The 20844-nt window shown below is 57.5% G+C and overlaps 1 protein-coding gene across 41 annotated transcripts in view; it reads left to right on the top strand.

The window, feature by feature from the left end:
- OBSCN (obscurin, cytoskeletal calmodulin and titin-interacting RhoGEF) overlaps positions 1 to 20844 on the top strand; it is a 239778-nt gene that overhangs the window by 163856 nt on the left and 55078 nt on the right. For 25 of the 41 annotated variants that reach the window (XM_086407940.1, XM_086407931.1, XM_086407941.1 and 22 more), the window contains 18 exons: positions 277 to 540; positions 896 to 1159; positions 5477 to 5740; positions 6064 to 6327; positions 6864 to 7127; positions 7452 to 7715; positions 8067 to 8351; positions 8650 to 8913; positions 9219 to 9482; positions 10163 to 10429; positions 10601 to 10867; positions 11028 to 11300; positions 13208 to 13477; positions 13786 to 13982; positions 14160 to 14235; positions 16421 to 16693; positions 17754 to 18020; positions 20182 to 20454. In XM_086407940.1, the coding sequence (XP_086264066.1) occupies positions 277 to 540; positions 896 to 1159; positions 5477 to 5740; positions 6064 to 6327; positions 6864 to 7127; positions 7452 to 7715; positions 8067 to 8351; positions 8650 to 8913; positions 9219 to 9482; positions 10163 to 10429; positions 10601 to 10867; positions 11028 to 11300; positions 13208 to 13477; positions 13786 to 13982; positions 14160 to 14235; positions 16421 to 16693; positions 17754 to 18020; positions 20182 to 20454 (4560 nt within the window). The remainder of the gene's footprint in view (positions 1 to 276; positions 541 to 895; positions 1160 to 5476; positions 5741 to 6063; positions 6328 to 6863; positions 7128 to 7451; positions 7716 to 8066; positions 8352 to 8649; positions 8914 to 9218; positions 9483 to 10162; positions 10430 to 10600; positions 10868 to 11027; positions 11301 to 13207; positions 13478 to 13785; positions 13983 to 14159; positions 14236 to 16420; positions 16694 to 17753; positions 18021 to 20181; positions 20455 to 20844) is intronic. The other 16 variants (XM_086407950.1, XM_086407947.1, XM_086407945.1 and 13 more) reach the window with 11 other exon arrangements.

Below are 20844 nucleotides of genomic sequence, written 5' to 3'. Positions count from 1 at the left end.
CAGTGACCTCTGGAGGATCGGACGTCCTCCAACCTTCTAACCTCTCCTGCCCTGCCACCAGATGCGCAGACGTGAGGCCTGAGGAGTCTGTGGAAGGGGTCCCAGGCACACTGAACGGACTAGGCTGAGGGGCCGCAGTCCAGTGTGTGAGCCTGGGGCACCAGCCTGTGACCTGTGTCCAGTTGGGTGTTGTGTCTTCTCTGTGATGTCCAGGACCTATCTAACCTGTGGGTTCAGAGAGCATTATAGTGTTTGTGTGTTTCTGACCATCTGCAGCCCTGCCTGCCAAGTTCACAAAAGGTCTGAAGAAGGAAGAAGCCGTGGAAGGGGCCACAGCCATACTGCGCTGTGAGCTGAGCAAGGCGGCCCCCGTGGAGTGGAGGAAGGGGCCCGAGACCCTCAGAGCCGGGGACAGAGTGAGCCTGAGGCAGGACGGGGCCCTGTGTGAGCTGGAGATCTGTGACCTGACCGTGGAGGATGCTGGGGAGTACTTGTGCATGTGTGGGCAGGAGAAGACCTCAGCCACGCTGGCCGTCAGGGGTAAAGACCACGTGTGATCATGTGGACTGGCATTTGGTGGCTACCCTTCGTCTCTCTGCTCTCAGTTCCCTTTCCCACCTCGCTAATGCACTATCCTGCTCCTTTTCCTCCCATAATTGTTCTGTTCTCCCTGTCATGTCCCGTGTCTGTCCCGTGTCTGTCCCGTGTCTATCCCGTGTCTGTCCCGTGGCACATGTACAGCTGGACCTTTTAAAGTCACAGTCGCAGTGTGTGCTGGCACCCCAGCAGGTGGGCCAAGTCCAGTTGCGTTTTATGTCTTCTGTGCACTGTTCACATCTGTTGACTCTGTGTTCAGAAAGTGTGACAGTGTTTGTGTCTTTCTGACCATCTCCAGCCCTGCCTGCCAAGTTCACAAAAGGTTTGAAGAAGGAAGAGGCCACAGAAGGGGCCACAGCCAAGCTGCGCTGTGAGCTGAGCAAGGCGGCCCCCGTGGAGTGGAAGAAGGGGCCCGAGACCCTCAGAGCCGGGGCCAGAGTGAGCCTGAGGCAGGAGGGAGCCGTGTGTGAGCTGGAGATCCGTGACCTGACCGTGGAGGATGCTGGGGAGTACTTGTGCATGTGTGGGCAGGAGAAGACCTCAGCCACGCTGGCCGTCAGGGGTAAAGACCGCGTGTGGCCACGCAGAGCTGTGTTTGGTGTGTGGTTACTGACTCACGGCGTCCTTCGTACTCCCTCTGTGTTCCCTCCCTGTCTCAACACCGCCTGTTTCCAGAAGACTGTGGAACCTCTTTGGCCTTCCTGTGCTGATGTGTGAACCACAGGAAACCAGCAGTTAATCCACTTCCCCCCATTTGTGTCAGCACTGACGCTGTTCTCTCGTCCTGTTGGCGTCCGTGTTGTTTGCTCCATCTTGTCACTTCCTTCCCAGCAGTTCTCCAGAGAATCTCATGGTGTCCATGTCACTGATGCTCCCAGCCCTGCCTGTCAGTTGGATGCCAAGGCAGGGGCCTGGGAAGTCCACTGAAGGGCTGCGCTGGGGGCAGCCCCAGGCACGGCGTGTCCTCGGCCCAGCCTGTGTGTGGCCCGTGTCCTCTTGGGTGTTGTGTTCCCGCTGCTCTCTTCACCTCGTGTCTTCTCTGTGTGTTCACCCCGTGTGATGGCCTGTCTATCTTTGTGACCAGTCCTGCCCACCAGTTTCACAAAACACCTCTAGAACAAAAAAGCCACAGAAGGGGCCACAGCCACCCTGCATTGTGAGCTGAGCAAGGCAGCCCCTGTGGAGTGGAGGAAGGGGCCTGAGCTCCTCAAATACACAGACATAGTGAGCCCAGGGCAGAACGGGGCCGCGTGTGAGCTGGAGATCCGTGACCTGGGGGGCGTGGACTCTGTGGTGTGTGTGTGGGCAGGAGGGCACCTCGGCCACACAGATGTCCAGGGTGAAGACTGCACGTGGCCACGTTCGTGACTCCTCTCTGCCATGTGTGATGTGCTCTCCCCGTGTTACTGCTGTCTCAGAGTTAGAACCCACTTCACAGAAACACTGGCCAACTGTGTCTAGGCCTTGTGGGTACAGACCCCAGGGGTGCCCAATGCAAGGACACCCTCAGGGAGGCACCAGCAAACAGGCAGTATGGTTTAGAGCGCTGCCCTCAGCCACGGCTGAGGCTGAGGGTGTGTGTGGGCTCTGGAGCCCAGGTGTGCAGCGGGGCCGTTCATGCGGGTGACAGAGCTGCCCCGAGGACTGAGGCGCAGTGTTTGGGAGTGCAGCGAGCAGGTGGCGGCCAGCCCAAGCCCTCCGGTGCTGCGCTAATCAGACAGCATTTGACTGACCTTGGAGCTTTTGTGAAGCCTCTAAAGAGCTCTGTCTCAGAAAACCTGGGCTGCGTAACGAATACCACATACGGGTGACTCACAACACACATTCATTGTTTCGTAGTCGTGGAGGCTGGAAGTCCAAGATCCAGGTGTCTGCGGGAGACCTCCCCCTTTGGCTTGTAGATAGCCACGCTCGCTCTTTGTCTGCACCTGGTCACCCTTCTGCGTCTGCTGTATTCTAATCTTCTCTTCTTATAACAATACTTATAAGTCAAATTGAATTAGTCACTCTCCTGGTAACTCCATTCTACCCTAATTACCTCTACAAAAACCTTACTTCCAAATAAATTCACATTCTTAGTTCCTGAGACTAAGACTTTAGTATATAAATTTGCGGGGAGACATGATTCAGTCCATAAAGATTTGGACCATAAAGAAAGCTGAGCACCGGAGAGTTAATGCTTTTGAACTGTAATTTTGGAGGAGATTCTTGAGAGCCCCTTGAACTGCAAGGAGATTAAACCAGTCAATCCTAAAGGAAATCACTCCTGAATGTCCATTGGAAGGACTGATGCTGAAGCTGAAGTTCCAATACTTTGGCCACCTGATGCGAAGAGCTGACTCATTGGAAAAGACCCTGATGCTGGGAGAGTTTGAGGGCAGGAGGAGAAGGGGGCGACAGAGGATGAGATGGTTGGATGGCATCACTGACTTGATGAACATGAGTTTGAGCAAGCTCTGAGAGTTGGTGATGGACAGGGAAGACTGCTATAGTTCATGGAGTCGCAAAGAGTTGGACATGACTGAGCGACTGAAAAGCAAAATGATTCAGTCCATAATACTCGTTTTCTTGCTCTAAAAATGCATGTTCTGACATGCAGAGTACATTTACCCCAAACCCCAAAATTTTAGCCTATTTTAGGGTCAGGCTAAATCCAAAGTCTAATCTAAATCTCATCTAAATCAAGTGTGTGTGAGATTGGAGGTATGATTCATCCTGAGGCAGAATTCCTCTGCAGTTGTAAACTTGAAACATCAGACAAGTTGTGTGCTTCCAAAATACTTCAGTGAAACAGGCATGGGGTAGATGTCCCCACTGCAAAAGAAAGAAGTAGGAAAGAAGAAAGAGGCCCCTGGTTCCACAGAGATCTGGCACCTACTAGAGACAAATTCTGTGAGATTTTCAAGATTAGAGAATGATCCTCTGGCTCAAAGCCCTGTCTTCTGGGCCCTGGACAGAGGTGGCCCTCTGGGACCATGGATGCTGTGGCAGCCTTGCTGACTTCTGAATTGCCTTTGGGGTTATTCCCAACTGTGAAGGATAGTACATGTCCCAGCTGCATAGCTATATTGGCCCACCCGGTAGACATCCCATCTTCCATCCTGTCCCTTCTGAGTCTGATTGTCATGGCTGGCATTGTTTCTGCTGATACAAAGTTCTCAGAAGCCTTGTTGGTCTCCTTTATAATTCACAGCAGTCCAAGATTTCAGACAAGAGAGTCTTCCACACAGCCTCCTGAGTGATTCCATTTCTGTTCCTGGCTTTTCTAAGATGGCCGATTGGATCCGAGACACACTTAAAAATCTCTTTACCAGATGATTTCCAGCCACACAGTATTCTCTCTAGAACAGGTGTTCTCTCTCTTCTCTTTTTTTTTTTTTTGAAATTTCAGTGGGCTGAAAAATTTCTAAAGTATCCATGTTTGGTTTCTCTTTGTTTAAATACTTCCTTCTTCAATATAACTCTTTTCTCTTACATTTTACCATGAACAAGGAGCTGTCATTCTGCCTTCAATGCTTGACTTACGAATTACCTCAGCTAAAAATACCCAAGTTCACTTGTAAGTTCTGCCTTCCATAAAACTCTGGGACACACAATTCAGCCAAATCCTTCACTGCTTTATAGAAGGATTGCCTTTCTTCCAGTTTCCAACAACACATTTCCATATGAGGCCTCACCAGGAGCACCTTTAGAATCCATATTTCTACTGGAAATCTCTTCAAGTGATCTAGATTTATCTAACATGCACCTCAGAACTCTCCCAGTTTCCACCCATCACCAGTTCCAAAGAGAATTCCATAATTTTAGGTATTTGTTACAGTAGCAGCCCACTCCTGGCACCAAAATCTAAATGACTTAACAGTATCGTAGTGGCTTAAACCTCAGAAAATGGTTTCCTCCCAGCCCTAGAAGCGGGAAGTCTGAGGTCAGGATGTGGCAGGGCTGGTTTGTCTTGAGACCTCTCTCCTTGGCGTGTAGACGGCTGTCTTCTTTCCATGCCCTCACATGGTCATCCCTCTCTGTGCATCTGTGTCATAATATCTTCTTTTTATAAGGAAACCAGTCATGTTGGGTTAGGTTCCACCCCATTGAGCTTGTTCACCTCAGTTACCTCTTCAGATACATCTCCATTCTGTGCCCTGGGGTTAGGGCTCCAACGTATGAATTTTTGAGGGATGTGATTCAGGCCACAGCAGGGTGTAGTCAGGATGAGCCGTGATCAGCTGTAACTTGTGAAGCTCGTGCTCTGCCTGGAATTGGGATGGAAGAGTGGACTGCAGGTTGGAGGGCTAGGGGGCAGGGTTAGAAGGTCAAGGCTGGAATCCACTGGGGTCTAAGAGATCTGAGTCAGGAGAGTGGGGTCCAGTGGGGTCAGGACAGGAATGTGTAAGGTGAATGACGTGGGACCTGGTGAAGGCAGGGAAGGCCTGCAGTGTGCCCAGATGTGGGCAACACGTGATTGATGCCTTACCTGGGATGGGAAGCACAAATGAGGGGTGTCAGTGGGGCATTGGTTGTCATGGCTGGAAGGTGCCTCCTGGCCATTCTCTCAGGAGAGTTGTCTGTTGCGTTGTTGCGTGTAAGTTGTGAGCTGGGAGAGCATGGTTTGGACTCTGGGTGTAGATGAGTAGGCCATTAGACAACAGGAAAAGGTGTAAGTAGGACAGATGAACTCTGAGAAGAAAAGAGGCCTGGATGGAACCAGGCTCTTGCAACCTGCAACTTAGCAATATGGAGAGGATTGCACTGTCACACATGCTCTGGTCTGCATCATGGCACGTCCTCCACCCATCCTGCATCTACCCCATCCTGAATGTTCAGGTGAGACCCCCAGTCCTTTATGGGGGTTGATGGCTTCTGTCCATCTAACTCTCTGCAGCCATGCCTGCTCGGTTCATCAAAGAACTGAAGACCAAGGAGGCCACAGAAGGGGCCACAGCCACACTGCACTGTGAGCTGAGCAAGGCGGCCCCCGTGGAGTGGAGGAAGGGGCCTGAGCCCGTCAGAGCCGGGGACAGAGTGATCCAAAGGCAGGAGGGAGCCGTGTGTGAGCTGGCGATCCGTGAGCTGACCGTGGAGGATGCTGGGGAGTACTCGTGTGTGTGCGGGCAGGAGAAAACCTCAGCCACGCTCGCCGTCAGGGGTAAAGACTGCGTGTGACCACGTGGACTGGCATTGGGCAGCTGCCCTTCATCTCTGCTCTCAGTTCCCCTTTCTACCCTGCTAACTTACTGTCCCGTTCCTTTTGCTTCCATAATTATTTTTGTCCGTGTCACGTTTGCTGTCTGTTCTGTGGTGCATGTACAGATGAGCACTTTTAAAGTCACAGTCACAGTGTGTGCTGGGCACAACCCGCGGGTGGTCCGATCCATCTGGGTTTTGTGTCTTTGGTGTACTGCTCATGTCCTGCTGCTTCTGTGTATACACAAAGTGTGATAGTCTTTGTGTCTTTCCGACCATCTCCAGCCCTGCCTGCCAAGTTTGCAAAAGGTTTGGGAAAGGAAGAGGCCATGGAAGGGGCCACAGCCATACTGTGCTGTGAGCTGAGCAAAGCAGCCCCTGTGGAGTGGAGGAAGGGGCCCAAGACCCTCAGAGCTGGAGGCAGAGTGAGCCTGAGGCAGGAGGGAGCCGTGTGTGAGCTGGAGATCCGTGACCTGACTGTGGAGGATGCTGGAGAATATTCATGTGTGTGCGGGCAGGAGAAGACCTCAGCCATGCTCGCCGTCAGGGGTAAAGACCATGTGTGGCCAAGCGGAGCTGTGTTTCGGTGTCCAGTTATTGACTCACGGCATCTTGCACTCGTCCCTCCTCATCTCAGCCTTATCCTCTTCCCATAACTTCGTGGATTTCCTTCCTCCTTCCTGGGCTGTTGTGTGAACCACGAGAAACACGCCTCTGAGCTGCTTCCCACCCCTCGTGTCACTGCCGGTTCTGTCCTGTGTCCCGTTGGCGTCTGCGTCTTCCAGTCCATCCTGTCACATCCTGTCCCCCAGTGACCTCTGGAGGATCTGATGTCCTCCACACCTTCTAACCTCTCCTGCCCTGCCACCAGATTCACAGACGTGAGGCCTGAGGAGTTTGTGGAAGGGGTCCCAGGCACACTGAACGGACTAGGCTGAGGGGCCACAGTCCAGTGTGTGAGCCTGGGGCACCAGCCTGTGACCTGTGTCTAGTTGGGTGTTGCGTCTTTTCTGTGATGTCCAGGACCTATCTAACCTGTGGGTTCAGAGAGCATTATAGTGTTGGTGTGTTTCTGACCTTTCTAGCTCTTCCCACCAAGTTCACAAAGGGTCTGAAGAAGGAAGAGGCCGTGGAAGGGGCCACAGTCATGCTGCGCTGTGAGCTGAGCAAGGCGGCCCCCGTGGAGTGGAGGAAGGGGCCCGAGACCCTCAGAGCTGGGGACAGACTGCGGGTGAGGCAGGACGGGGCCGTGTGTGAGCTGGAGATCCATGACCTGACCATGGAGGATGCTGGGGAGTACTCATGCGTATGCGGGCAGGAGAAAACCTCAGCCACGCTCGCCGTCAGGGGTAAAGACCGCGTGTGGCCACATGGGCTGGCGTTTGGCGGCTGCCCTTTGTCTCTCTGCTCTCAGTTCCCTTTCCCACCCTGCTAGTTGGCTAGTCTGCTCCTTTTCCTTCCGTAAGTATTTTCTTTGTCTCTGTCGTGATCTCTGTCTGTCCCGTGGCACATGTACCGCTGGACCTTTTAAAGTCACAGTCGCATTGTGTGCTGGCACCCCAGCAGGTGGGCCAGGTCCAGTTGGGTTTTGTGTCTCTGTGTACTCTCTGTATCCTGTTGCTTCTGTGAGTTCAGGACGCGTGATATGCTTGTGTCTTTCTGACCACCTCCAGCCCTGCCTGCCAAGTTCACAAAAGGTCTGAAGAAGGAAGAGGCCACGGAAGGGGCCACAGCCATACTGCGCTGTGAGCTGAGCAAGGCGGCCCCCGTGGAATGGAGGAAGGGGCCCGAGACCCTCAGAGCCGGGGACAGAGTGCGGGTGAAGCAGGAGGGAGCCGTGTGTGAGCTGGAGATCCGTGGGCTGACCGTGGAGGATGCTGGGGAGTACTTGTGCACGTGTGGGCAGGAGAAGACCTCAGCCACACTCGCCGTCAGGGGTAAAGACTGCGTGTGGCCACGTGGGCTGGCGTTTGGTGGCTGCTGTTGCCTCTCTGCTCTCAGTTCCCTCTCCTGCCCTGTTCACCCACTGCCCGGCTGCTTTTCCTTTCATAACCATTCTGTTCTCCTTGTCACGTTCCCCATCTGTTCTTCTCCTTGTCACGTTCCCCATCTGTTCTTCGGCACGTGTACAGGTGGGACCTTTTAAAGTCTCACTCACGGTGTGTGCTGGCACCCCCAGCACACCTGTGTCCAGTTGGGTGTTGTGTCTTCTGTGTACTCTTCGTTTCCTACTTCATGTGTGTGTACAGAGAGCCTAAGAGTCTTTGTGTCTTTCTGCCCACCTCCAGCCCTGCCTGCCAAGTTCCTGAAGGGTCTCAGGAAGGAGGAGGCCACGGAAGGGGCCACAGCCAAGCTGCGCTGTGAGCTGAGCAAGGCGGCCCCCGTGGAGTGGAGGAAGGGGCCCGAGACCCTCAGAGCCGGGGACAGACTGCGGGTGAGGCAGGACGGGGCCGTGTGTGAGCTGGAGATCCGTGAGCTGACCACGGATGATGCTGGAGAATATTCATGTGTGTGCGGGCAGGAGAAGACCTCAGCCACACTCGCCGTCAGGGGTAAAACCCATGTGTGGCCAGGTGGAGCTGGGTTTGATGTCCAGTCACTGACTTCATGTCGTCTCCCTGCACTCATCCCACCTTCCCTCCTCATCTCAGCATCACCCTCTTCCCGTAACTCCCCAGAACTCATTCCTCTTCCCTGGGCTGTTGCATGGACCATGAGAAGCCAGCCTCCAAGCTGCTTCCCACCTCTCGTGTCACTGCAGGTTCTGTCCTGTGTCCTGTGGGCATCTGTGTCTTTTCCTCTGTCTTGTCATGTCCTGCTTCCAAAATTCCCCCAAGACTCTGATGCTTGCATCTGTCTTATTGCATTCAGCTTTGCCTGCTGAGTTCATAGGAAGACTGAGAAGCAAGGAGGCCACAGAAGGGGCCACAGTCACCCTGTGCTGTGAGCTGAGCAAGGCGGCCCCCGTGGAGTGGAGGAAGGGGCCCAAGACCCTCAGAGCCGGGGACAGAGTGAGCCTGAGGCAGGAGGGAGCCGTGTGTGAGCTGGAGATCCGTGAGCTGACCGCGGATGATGCTGGAGAATATTCATGTGTGTGTGGGCAGGAGAAGACCTCAGCCACACTCGCCATCAGGGGTAAAGACCGCGTGTGGCCAGGCAGAGCTGGGTTTGGTGTCACTGACTTCGTGTCGTCTCCCTGCACTCATCCCACCTTCCCTCCTCATCTCAGCATCACCCTCTTCCCGTAACTCCCCAGAACTCCTTCCTCCTTCCTGGGCTGTTGTGTGGACCATGAGAAGCCAGCCTCCAAGCTGCTTCCCACCTCTCGTGTCACTGCAGGTTCTGTCCTGTGGGCATCTGTGTCTTTTCCTCTGTCTTGTCATGTCCTGCTTCCAAAATTCCCCCAAGACTGATGCTTGCATCTGTCTTATTGCATTCAGCTTTGCCTGCTGAGTTCATAGGAAGACTGAGAAGCAAGGAGGCCACAGAAGGGTCCACAGTCACGCTGTGCTGTGAGCTGAGCAAGGCGGCCCCCGTGGAGTGGAGGAAGGGATCTGAGACCCTCAGAGCCGGGGACAGAGTGAGCCTGAGGCAGGACGGGGCCGTGTGTGAGCTGGAGATCCGTGAGCTGGTTTCGACGGACGCTGGGGAGTACTCATGTGTGTGCGGGCAGGAGAGGACCTCAGCCTTGCTGACGGTCACGGGTAAGGATGGGCTTGCAGGCTCGTCTGGGAGCCTGTGTGTGTGCCCCTGTCTCCTGTGCTCACGGCAGCCCCGGTGGGCACCCGTTTCCTCTGTGTCTTGTGCAGCTCTGTCTGTCGCCCGCGTGCTCACCTGCCAAACTCTCTGTTCAGTGTCCCCATGTCTGGGTTCTGCTCTCCAGTCAGGTGACCTCCGCGGTTAGCCTCATGTGTGGATGGAATTCCCACCTTGTTCCCCTCCCCTGCCTGTCCTAATGCAGTCCACACTTCCCCCATATCTCCACAGCTTCTAGTCAGGATCTGGGGGTCGTGGCCCTGCCCTGGGAGTCTAAGCAGATCCCTGCTTTCCCACCTCAGTGGCTGGAGGGACACAGGATTGCCTGTGGGCTTCCTGGGTGGAAGTCAGCATGCGAATCCCCTGGGTCAGATCCAGGGTCCCTTTTGCAGCCCCCACTGCATTCCCTCCTCTCCCTTAGAGTAGACCCTGGCCCATGACCCTACTCCCACTCCGATCCTCCAGAGGAGCCTGAGGCAGTGGGTCCTGTGGGCAGGTGAGGCAGGCCTGGTTAAGGCCCTCAGGGGGTCTGACTGGATTTGGGGTGCCAGTCTCCTGTCTGGGTGACTGGGCCTCAGGCTTGGGGCTGGCCTTCCCTCTCCCCTTCACCCCGATCCCCGCTCCGCAGCCCCACAGGTGGTGTTCCGGAAGCCGCTGCAGAGCCTGCAGGCTGAGGAGGGTACCTCGGCCAGCCTGCGGTGTGAGCTTTCCGAGCCTGGGGCCGCCGTTGTCTGGAGTAAGGGGGGCCTGGAGGTGCAGGCCGATGGGCGCCGGGAGCCGCGGCAGCAGGGCCACGTGGCGGAGCTGGTGCTGAGGGGCCTGCGCCGGGAGGACATGGGAGAGTACACCTGCAGCTGCGGCTCCCAGGCCACTAGCGCCACCCTGTCCGTCACAGGTGGGCGCCCAGCGGCCCCACACACGGGGGGTGACCCTGGCTCCCACGGGGTGGGCAGGCCTGGGGTGACGCCCCCCGCCCCCTGCCCGCTGCCGTCCCCTGAGAGCTACATCCCAGTGGACCCCTGCCCCCATAGCTGCTCCCGCCCTCACGTTCTGCCTCCCCCTGTAGCTGCGCCTGTGAGGTTCCTTCGAGAGCTGCAGGCCCAGGAGGTAGACGAGGGCACGACGGCACGTCTGCGCTGTGAGCTGAGCCGGGCGGGCAGCAGTGTGGAGTGGCGCAAGGGCTCCCTGCAGCTCTTCCCGTGTGCCAAGTACCAGATGGTGCTGGAAGGCACAGCCGCTGAGCTGCTGGTGCACGGGGCCGAGCAGGAGGATGCTGGCCTCTACACCTGTGACACGGGCCACGCGCAGAGCACCGCCAGCCTCTCTGTCCGGGGTGAGCCTCCCGCTGGCCCCTGCCCTCCCCCAGTCCCTGGGCCCCCCTAAAACCAGCAGGCCCCTTGATTATCAGCTCTGAGTGCCCCTCCGTGGTCCACCCCGCCCGCCCTCAGGCCCCTTGCTTAGCAGCTCTGAGCACCCCTCCCTGCTTCCCCCAGCCCCCAGGCCTGTATTTAAGACGGAGCTGCAGAGTGCTGAGCAGGAGGTGGGCGGCGTGGCCAGGCTGTGCTGCCAGCTGAGTGATTCCGAGGCTGGGGCCCCCGTGCTCTGGCTCAAGGAGGGTGTGGAGCTGCACATGAGTCCCAAGTATGAGATGCAGCGCCAGGGAGCCACGTGTGAGCTGCTGATCCATGGGCTTGAGGCCAAGGACATGGGCGAGTACAGCTGCATGGTGGGCAGCCAGAAGACCTTGGCCTTCCTCAAAGTCAAAGGTGAGCGCCCCCTGCCTCACCCGCTGCCCTCGCAGCTGCCGCGGGGGCACCCCGGCTCCCTCAGCAGCCCCTCTCACCAGCTGCTGTTCCGGGGTGCCTCTCAGGCCTTTGGGGTACCGGCTTTCTGTGCTCACCTCTGCACTGCTCTGTGCTGGTGTCCCTACAGAAGAGTGTCGCCTGAGGGGATTGTTGCCCCCGCTCACTGCCCTGCCTCCCACCCCCACCCCCCGCCTGCAGGTGGGGCAGCCAGGCCTGGGCCACTCTCTCTGAGCTCCTGTCTGTCCTGAAGATCTCGCTTCCATCATGTCCCAGCCGGGGCAGGGTTGGCCACAGGCTGGGAAGGGGCTCGAGCAGCCCCCCACCCCACAGCCGCCTGCTTCCTCCCAGCAGAGGCGCCCCCAGCCCAGCCCCTATCCCCAGGAGCTCAGTGTCACGAGAGGGAGCTGTGTTTGTGAGCACAGTGGGTGCTGAATCCCCCACGGGGCAGGCAGAGGCTGTGGCAGGAGACGAGTGTGAGCGTGCCTGGGAGGCTTCCTGGGGAGGAGTTGGGGTCGGGTGCCGGGGACCAGCCCCAGCTGATCCAGGGTATTCGAAGGAGAGACGGCCTAGGCGACTATTTATATGCTAATTAGAGATATAGAGAACAATAGAATGAGGATAGCTCAGTAGGAAAATTCAGTGGAGAAAAGAAGCTGAGTAGCTTGGTTTACGCGGGAGACCAATAAAACTTCAAGACAAGAAGTTTACACCACTTACGTAGGCCGCAGGCGCCCTCTCGAATAGCGGAAGGTGCCTCACCCTAGACACCTTCTCGAGTGGGTCTTAGAAGCCCAGGCATGATTAGTAAGCGTGGTGGGTTCCGCGCTCCAGATGGAGACTCAGCTGGAAGTTAAAGGGAAGAATGACATGGGGAGACCAAGCGCTGGTGAACAAGGCCCATAGCTTTATTTTTAACAGGGGCTTTTATACCCTAAGTTACACATAGAGGATAATAGGGGATGCAAAGTCAGCAGTCTTTGATTCTTATCAAAAACCAAGGTTTCTTTCCTGCAAATGTATCGTATACAAATGGTTTAGGTGATTTACATCATCTTCTGGCCAGAAGGCCTACTAACATTTTATGACTCAAGGACTTATCAACAAAGACTTATTTTCTCTAAGAGTAATTATTTCAAGGTTTGGCACCATCTTCCAAAGATAAAATTGCATTCCTATAGGGCGGATGTGTAATGGGTTTACAACAAAGAAAGAATTTATTACCTTAAGGGTCTAAAGTTACTAACACCAAGGCCACTACTTATTTTTTCTACATACCCACTATTAATTGATACATATTCAAGGATACAATTCAGGGGATGTGAAAACTTGGCAACAAGCATTGACTCATCAATGAAATCCTTTACTAGTTTATTCTGACAGTTTTTAACTCTCTGAGAGGCTCTAAGCTATTTGAATATCTTAAGCTTCCCATGCCTCTCGAGGCTGGGAGACTGTAAACAATCGTATGCATAGCTGCAGGAGTCCGGGTAAACTTGTCAGGCGAGTTAGAGAGCCATCAGAGGGGTTTGGATTTAAACACTCCTAATTGCCCAGGAACTTTATTAATTGGAGCTGTAAGTTAACTCTTTGACAGAGAGAGAGAGATGGTGGTAGGGGACAGCCCCCAGTAAAGTCAGAGGTGAGAGCACAAAGCAATAAAGTAGGCAGACTCTGGTTTTTTGGGGGAAAATGCTCGAGAATATCCGGGGGGACTCCTGAGGCTCGATCCCGCCTTTGCGTATGCCGAGCCTCCTTCCTCATGACCTTTGTCACGAGTGGAATGCCTCACCGGCTCCCCGCAGTCGGGGACATGGGAGCTTGGCTTGGGTGCTCTGACCTGTCTGCTGAAGGCCCCCTTCACCCGCCAGAGCCTGAGGTGACCATCGTGCGGGGCCTGGTTGACACCGAGGTCCAGGCTGATGGGGAAGCAGAGTTCAGCTGCGAGGTGTCACAGGCTGGCGTGGACGTGGAGTGGCGCCTGCAGGGCCTGCCGCTGCAGAGCAACGAGGTGACCGAAGTAGCGGTGCAGGGTGGCCGCACCCACATACTGAGGCTGAAGAGCGTGACCCCGGAGGACGCCGGCACTGTCTCCTTCCACGCGGGCCGCCACACGTCCTCTGCCCAACTCACCGTCCGAGGTAGCAGGAGCCGGGCTTCACTGCACTTGGGGGCCGGAATGCCCCCTCAGTTAAGACCTTGTCAGGGGACAGTAATAGATGGCAAGGCTTCCTGCCTTTGAGGGTGGGAGCTGGCGCTGAATGACTGATTCTGGGGTGACCCAAGATGTTGCAGTAGAGAGGCCCCCAGTGTGCCTGTCTTCAGGAGTTGGGGCTGGGATGCTGGGGGCAGGCCCAGGGGCCTGGGAGGTGGCTCTGGTGGTGCGGGGAGGGGCATCTCTGACACAGAGGCTGATACCGTGCCTCTACCCCGCCCCCACCCCGTGCAGTTCCTGAGGTGACCATCCTGGAGCCCCTGCAGGACACTCAGCTCAGCGAAGGCCAGGACGCCCACTTCCGGTGCCGACTGTCGAGGGCTTTGGGCCAGGAGGCCCACTGGGCCCTGGGAGGTGTGCCCCTGCAGGCCAACGAGATGAACGACATCACCGTGGAACATGGCACACTCCACTCGCTCACCCTGCACAAGGTGGTGTTCCCCAGACCTTCTGTGCCCTGCAGTGCTTCCAGGGGCCTCCCACCTGCTCCCCCAAAAGCTGGGAGAGAGGGAAGGTTCCAACTCCAGTGCAATTGGGCTGGGGACTTGCAAAGTCGGGGTGGTTGAAATGGCAGTGCCAGCCTGACACGTGCATCTCTGTTCCATCAGGTCACCCTTGAGGACGCTGGAACCATCAGTTTCCAAGTGGGCTCGTGTCGCTCAGAGGCCCAGCTGAAGGTCACAGGTGGGCAGCCCCCTCCTACAGCCAGCCTCCCACTTGTGCATGTCCACGTGTCCCTACTCGAGGGACTGTTGGCAGGTGCTGAGGCCAGGAATCTGAGCCTTCCAGCAGTGATCTTGCTGTGGGCTGGCAATTTTGCACCCTTGACCACTAAAGCCACAGGAGGTGGGCTAGTGAAGATAAGCTTGAGAAATTCTGGTGTGTGAGGGAGTCCTCACGTAGGATCAGGGCTGTGTGTAGGGGGAAGGTGGGGAGGCTGGTTGCTGGGGACTTGGGCCCTGAGGTCGAGGCAGGGTCTTCTGGGCTTCTACCCTCCGCATAGCTACTCCTGTGATTTAGGTCCCGTGCTCTCATTTATACACACCTGCGTACCTGACAGCTCTCGGATGTTGGTCCAGTAGCTCACCTGTGGCACGTGAATGCTTTGGAAGATGGTGTGCCAGGCGTGGGAAATAAGATTTAAGGACCTTCAACTTGTTATACTTTGTCCCCAGAATTGGTCATCTCTGATCGCCTCCCCCTCGCCTGCTGGCCTGCTCCTGGTTTTCGTATTGGTTCCATCCATCTGCCATCTCTTGACCATCAGCCCGTCCACCACTTATCCATTCATCTATCTGTGCATGCATCCATCCATCCCTCCCTCTATTCCATCTGTCCATCCATTTATCCCGCATCCATCTATTCAACGACCCATCCATTCATCCACCACCCATTCTCTATCCCTTTATCCAGCCACCATCTGTTATCTATCATGCACGCGTTTATCCACCCGCCATTGTCTATTCATCATTATCCATACATCCATGCACCATCTACCCACCTGTCTACCATCCACCCACCATCAGTCATCAGTCCATCCATCTAACTATCGTTCTACTGCTGTCCTTCGTTACGTCCGTCTGGCCACCCATCCATATGTCTCCCATCTACCTGTTCATCCACCTATCCATCCACTATCCATTCTTCCATCCATCACCCACCCATGATCTGTCCATCATATGTCTATTATTACCTTGAGAGGGGCCAGATGCAGCTCTGCCCTCAGGGAGCCCCCAGTCTGCTGGGGGAGTGGGGCAGGAAGACAGTGTGCCCTGAGTCCCAGCTGTCCCCACCGTGAGTCTTCATGTGCCAGCTCTGTGGCCTCTAGGGCTGGGGAAGGCTCCAGAGTGCAGCATCCTCAAGCTGGACTCAAGGAGAGGGCCGTATCCTGGGTGTCCTGAGCAGAGTCGGGTGGGAAGGGCCTCATGTGTCATCAGAGTGGGCATCTGTGAGGGGCAGCATGGAGCGGGGTTGGGTCTTGCAGGCCCCACTGAGGGTCGTACTTTGGCCCTGCCCGTTTGTGGTGAGCTGGCTCACATGCAGACACGAGCTGCGGCTTCAGACAGAGCTGTAAGCCTAGGGTGGCGAGGATGGGCAGACTCGGGAACCGTGTTGGAGATGGAATAGGGAGCTGGCGGACAGGTTAGGGGTGTGGTTAGATGTGCACACCTGTGAGAACACGGAGTGACTGGTGTGGGCCTGGGACAGGCATGTCGATGTGCACGCCTGGGAGGGACATGGGGTGCTCTGGGGAAGGGCCTGGCTGGGGTGGGTGTGCCAGCACAGAACAGGGTCTGGGAAGCCCCCTGAACTCACACCCTGTGTAGCAGGTCAGGGAAGGATGCCATTCTGCACTAGGGCCCCAGAACCTTAGGAGACCTTAGGGGACATCTGGACACATGGCCCTCTGAGGATGGGAGAAGCATCTGCTTCCAAAGCCCCAGGAAGTAGGGCTCACTTCCCTAGCAGACCCCCTCCCTCTCAGAGAGGTGGGCCCCATGACTTCACCTTTCTGTCCTGCCCCAAACCCCTTAAGGATCGCGTCCATGGGACTCGAGGCTTGTCAGTTCTCCCTTACTGAAAAGGGTGTAGATGCGGGACATTGGTCTCCTTTGATGGAGTCAAACATGTCACGAAGGGCGCTGTGGGGTGTAGGGGGGCTGAGATGGCTCTCCACAGACTCACTGTGGGCGGTTTCCTTGTCTCATCCCGTGAGCCCCAGGTGCCAGCTGGCCAGGGTTGATCTCTACACCCCATCCCCAGGCTGCCTCCAGCATGGTGGACCCAGGTTAGCCCCAAATGGTAGACCCTGGTGTGGCCCCACAGACCCAGGGCACCCCATCTCCCCTCCTTTTGCCCTCTTGCACAGAGGCAGCACCGTGCCTGGTACGTGGCTTACAGAATGTGGACGTCTTTGCGGGGGAGGTGGCCACGTTCTCCTGCGAGGTGTCCCGTGCTGGTGGGCCGGAGGCCCACTGGTGGCTGGATGGGACCCTGCTGCAGGACGGCCCCCAGAGTGCCATCTCCGTGCGTGATGGGACCGTCCACTCCCTCACGCTCTCAGGCCTGGGGGTGGCTGACTCAGGCACCGTCACCTACCGAGCAGGGTCCCTGGTCTCCAGGGCCAAGTTGTTGGTCAAAGGTACCAGCCAATGGAACCCTGCCCTGTGCTAGAACTTCTGCTCTGCTGCCCCTGCACGCTTCCTGCGGGCTTCCTGGGTGGGAGTTTGGGGACTGACCCCCAGGATGCAGGGGGCATCTTTCCATGTGTGCCAGGGGTGGGCGCTGTGAGCAGGTAGCAGTCCTAGCTGGTGGATGAGAAAGAAGGTCGGACTCAGCAGTGATGCTGGAGGCCGACCCCGTTCCCACCTGCTCACAGGGCCCTGGGCCTGGCTGCCCACCCAGCTACCACTCTGTGGCTGCCCCTTCCTCAGGCACGTATCCAGAGAGCAGCCTAGAGGTGACGGCAGCCTTCCCAGCCCCGGGCTTGGCCTGCACTGTCCTTGCTTGTAGCTGCTTCCGCTGCTGTGGGTTTGGTCAGGGTCTTGTGCCCTTCTGGGAGAAAGGTAGCCATTGGGAGAGGGTAGCAGACTTCCAGGAAGCTCCCTCAGCCCGCTCTCAGTAGAGGTATTGGGCATTCTTGGCACGAGAGCCCAGTGTGGTTTCAACCACTTGGGGCCCAGTTTCTCAACTGGCCTCCTCTGTGCTTTTGCACAGTAAGCGTGGGCACTTGCCCAGATCCCGGGGCAGCCCATTTGTTGAATGGGATGTCAGCAAGTGGAGGTGGGGTGGGCTCCCCGAGGGGGCGGGTGACAAGGCCCCTGGAGAAGGGGTGAGTTGGACTGGGGATGCCCCGTGCCCAGCAGAGCTTTGGATCCTGAACAGGCCCAAGGGCTTTCAGATGTGGGTTTTGTGTACTGTTGGGGCACCACGTGTCCCGGGCTAGAGGAAGTTGGGGCTCAGAGGGACCAGTGGTAGGGAGGGCCCAGCAGATAGAGACTGAACCAACAGTCTGCTACAAGCGGGGGCCTGTGGGGGCAAGGTTGGCCCCACGCGGAGGGCCCTGGGTCACGGTGCTGGGTCCCCCTTGCCCCACAGCCCTGCTTCTGCTTGCCTCTGAGTCGCTGACGCTGACTGCAGAGGGTGGGTGGGCCGCAGCCGCGCGGCTCCGGCTGACACGTGCCTGGCCTGTCGGCCGACAGATCCCACAGTGGAAGTGGTCAGTGCCATGCGGGACCTGGCAGTGGAGGAGGGCGGCCCGGCCGAGCTCCTCTGCCAGTACTCACGGCCCGTGCAGGCCACGTGGAAGATGGACGAGCATGCGGTGTGTGCGGACGGGCACCGTGTCATCATAGAGCAGGACTGGACCGTGGCCAGGCTGTCTTTCAGGCCGGCCTTGCCCTGTGACAGCGGCATCTATTCTTGCGAGGCCGCGGGCACCCGCGTGGTGGCCCTGCTGCAAGTGCAAGGTGAGGCCGCCTGGCGGGCAGCCCCGGGCCCAGGACAGCAGCGCTGAGGCCCACGCCAAGCCGTGCTGGCCGAGTGGCAGGCAGTGACAGGGTGCGCAAAAGAGGGGCTCCCAGGAAGCAGATCCTAGGCCCTGAGCCCACCCACCCAGACCCCTTCTCGTCCCCAAGCAGTATGATGGAACAGCCGGGAAACACGGGGCAGAGGCTGCTTGAAGGATCTGCATCCCAAACACCCTCTCGGGGAGGGATGGAGGCCGAGGCTGGAAGGTCTGGGGCCTTGGGGAACATAGACTCTGGGGCTGGGTCCTAGAGCGGAGGAGGGCCACTGGGCTGAGCTCCCCGAGTCCCGGATTCAGACCCCAGCGCTGCCCCTTCCTGGGCTGGTCACTCAGAGGACACTCTGAGCCCCACATCCCCGTTTGCAGCACAGCAGGGATACCCCGTGGGGGACACGGAGCAGCCCCGCAGGGGAGGGGGTGTCATTTGGCCACAGCCACGTTAGGTTGGGAAAACCTGAAATGTTCCCAGTGGTGAGAGCTGGCAGTTGTCAGGGTCCTTGCTAAACAGGAAGAGCAGGTGGGGCCTGGTCTGGGCCACAGTCCCCCTGAGGTCACTCGGATTCCGTTCACAGACTACTTCAACAGCTACACTGTTAAACACTTCTTGTTTGGCCCCTGGGGGCCCAACAGTGGACAGACAAAGCTCCCTCCCTCCACAGGTGGCTTTGCTGTGGGAGGTGAAGGAACGTGATGGGAGCTGTGGGAGGTGAAGGAATGTGATAGGAGCTGTGGGAAGGAGCTGCAGTGTGAGCTGGTCTGAAGGAGGCAGCTGGGGCGGGGGCTTGGGGACATCTGGGGCAGAGCCTTTGGGCCCCAGGCGGGGAGTAGAGAAGGAAATGCAGAAGACGGCAGGAGGGAGGCCTCAGGGGCTCACCTCTGCTCCTGTAAGATCTGGGATTGTGTATAAATAGGAGTTAAGGAGGGTGAGCTCCAGCAGTGACTGTAGGCCCAACCTTCCCCCTCCCCCCACCCCCACCCCAACCATCTCATCGCTGCCGAGAGCAGCCGCAGCCATCCAAGCACAGCGCGATGTGGGACACATGCATCCCTAAGTCCCTATTGGTTCTGTCAGTTCTGACTCAGGGAATAAAGGAGCCAGGGATGTGGGGGAGTCTGGTCTATGACGTGAGCAGACCTGGGCCAGGAGGGCAGCAAGAGAAGGATGTGGATGGGCGCTGTGGGGCCTCTGCTCTGGGGAGGTCCCTCCCCAGCATCCTGTGCAGCCTTGGGTGCCGTTGTGCTCCGTTCCTGCCCGACTCCACTCGTCACCTTGTTTTGTGTCCTTCGCTCCACTGGCCTGGCTCCCTGCTGCCCCTCACCCATCCCTCTTCATTCCCACCGCAGTGTCCCCTCCAGGTGCTTCTGCTTCCTGGACACCTCCCCTTCCTGGCTCAGTCATGCCCATCCTCAGAGATCTGCCTCCTCCAAGAAGCCCCCCCGGAGCTTGAAGGCACTGGTGTTCGTACCAGGGGCCCATCATGGGAATGGGCTCTCGGAGGTGGCAAGCCCTTGGGGCCCAGGTGCTGAGCTGAATCTGGGGTCTGGCATGCCCAGGCCTGGCTTCCGCAGAACATGCATAGCTTCTCGTCACTGACTCCTGGCCTCTGTGTACAGGAGAACTGGAGTAGGCTGAGAATGAGGGCAGAGATATGTCTGGTCCGAGTGAGTGAGAGGAGCAGCCCAGTGGGTCTGTTAGCCCTGGCTGGGGGAGGAAAGGAAGGGAACAGTTTTCCGGAGGCCTGTGCTGCAGCAGACCTGAGAGGCAGAAGCCTCTGTCTGCGTTTGAGCCTGGCCGCAGCCTCGGGTGAGTTTTCAGTCTGAACATTTTTGAGGCTTCTTACCTGTTAGGTGGATCGTACTCTCCTTCCTAACCGAGGCCTGGTGACGGAGTGGGGATGGCCAGGGCCTTAAGGCGTCCCTGTGTGGGGATGGCCAGGGCCTTAGGGCGTCCCTGTGCGGCTCCTCCTGGTGGACACCCAGACACCCTCCCCCTGGCCGCATCCTCTGAGGCCCATCGTCCTGAGGGGGGCTCTCCCACACGACTCCTGGGGTGCTGGGTAGGAAAAGCCCTGAGCACACCTTGAGCCACTGTTTTTCTGCAGCCAAGAACACGGTGGTGAGGGGCCTGGAAAACGTGGAGGCGCCCGAGGGCGGCGAGGCGCTGTTCGAATGCGTCCTGTCCCAGCCGGAGGTGGCCGCCCACACCTGGCTGCTGGACGATGAGCCCGTGCACACCTCTGACAATGCCGAGGTGGTCTACTTCGAGAACGGCCTGCGGCACCTCCTGCTGCTCAAAAACCTGCGGCCACAAGACAGCTGCCGCGTGACCTTCCTGGCGGGGGACATGGTGACGTCTGCCTTCCTCACCGTCAGAGGTCAGACTTGTGGGCTCAGGAGGGTGGTTCTCTGGGGTCCCCCAGCTGATGTCCCCCTGCGGGAGTGTGGGAGAGTAGGGGTGGAGGGGGCTGGTCTGAGACCCCTCCCACGGGATAACCTGCATCAGGGGTGCTGGGGCTGATGCTGGGGCCACAACGGTGCGCTTTCTCAGACCTATCCCCCTAAATACTGCACGCTGCCGCGGGGTGGGACAGGGTGGGCTAGAGCCCCTGTGTGAGGACTCGGGACTCTTCACCTCTCTCACCAGATCCCACGCTGCTCGGGCGCAGGGTTGGTGATGAGGCTGGGGACACAGGGCACATGAGCCTCTCAGAGCCCTCCCAGGAGATGTCACCTTGTGGGGGTATGGGGTCTGGGGTCACAGGAGA

Source organism: Bos grunniens, chromosome 7 (genome assembly GCF_055505025.1).
Source record: "Bos grunniens cultivar Pamir isolate PY7600 chromosome 7, Bosgru_T2T1.0, whole genome shotgun sequence".
NCBI lineage: Eukaryota > Metazoa > Chordata > Mammalia > Artiodactyla > Bovidae > Bos > Bos grunniens.
Note: the sequence above shows the minus strand (reverse complement) of the source record. Positions and strands in the feature narration are given on the sequence as shown.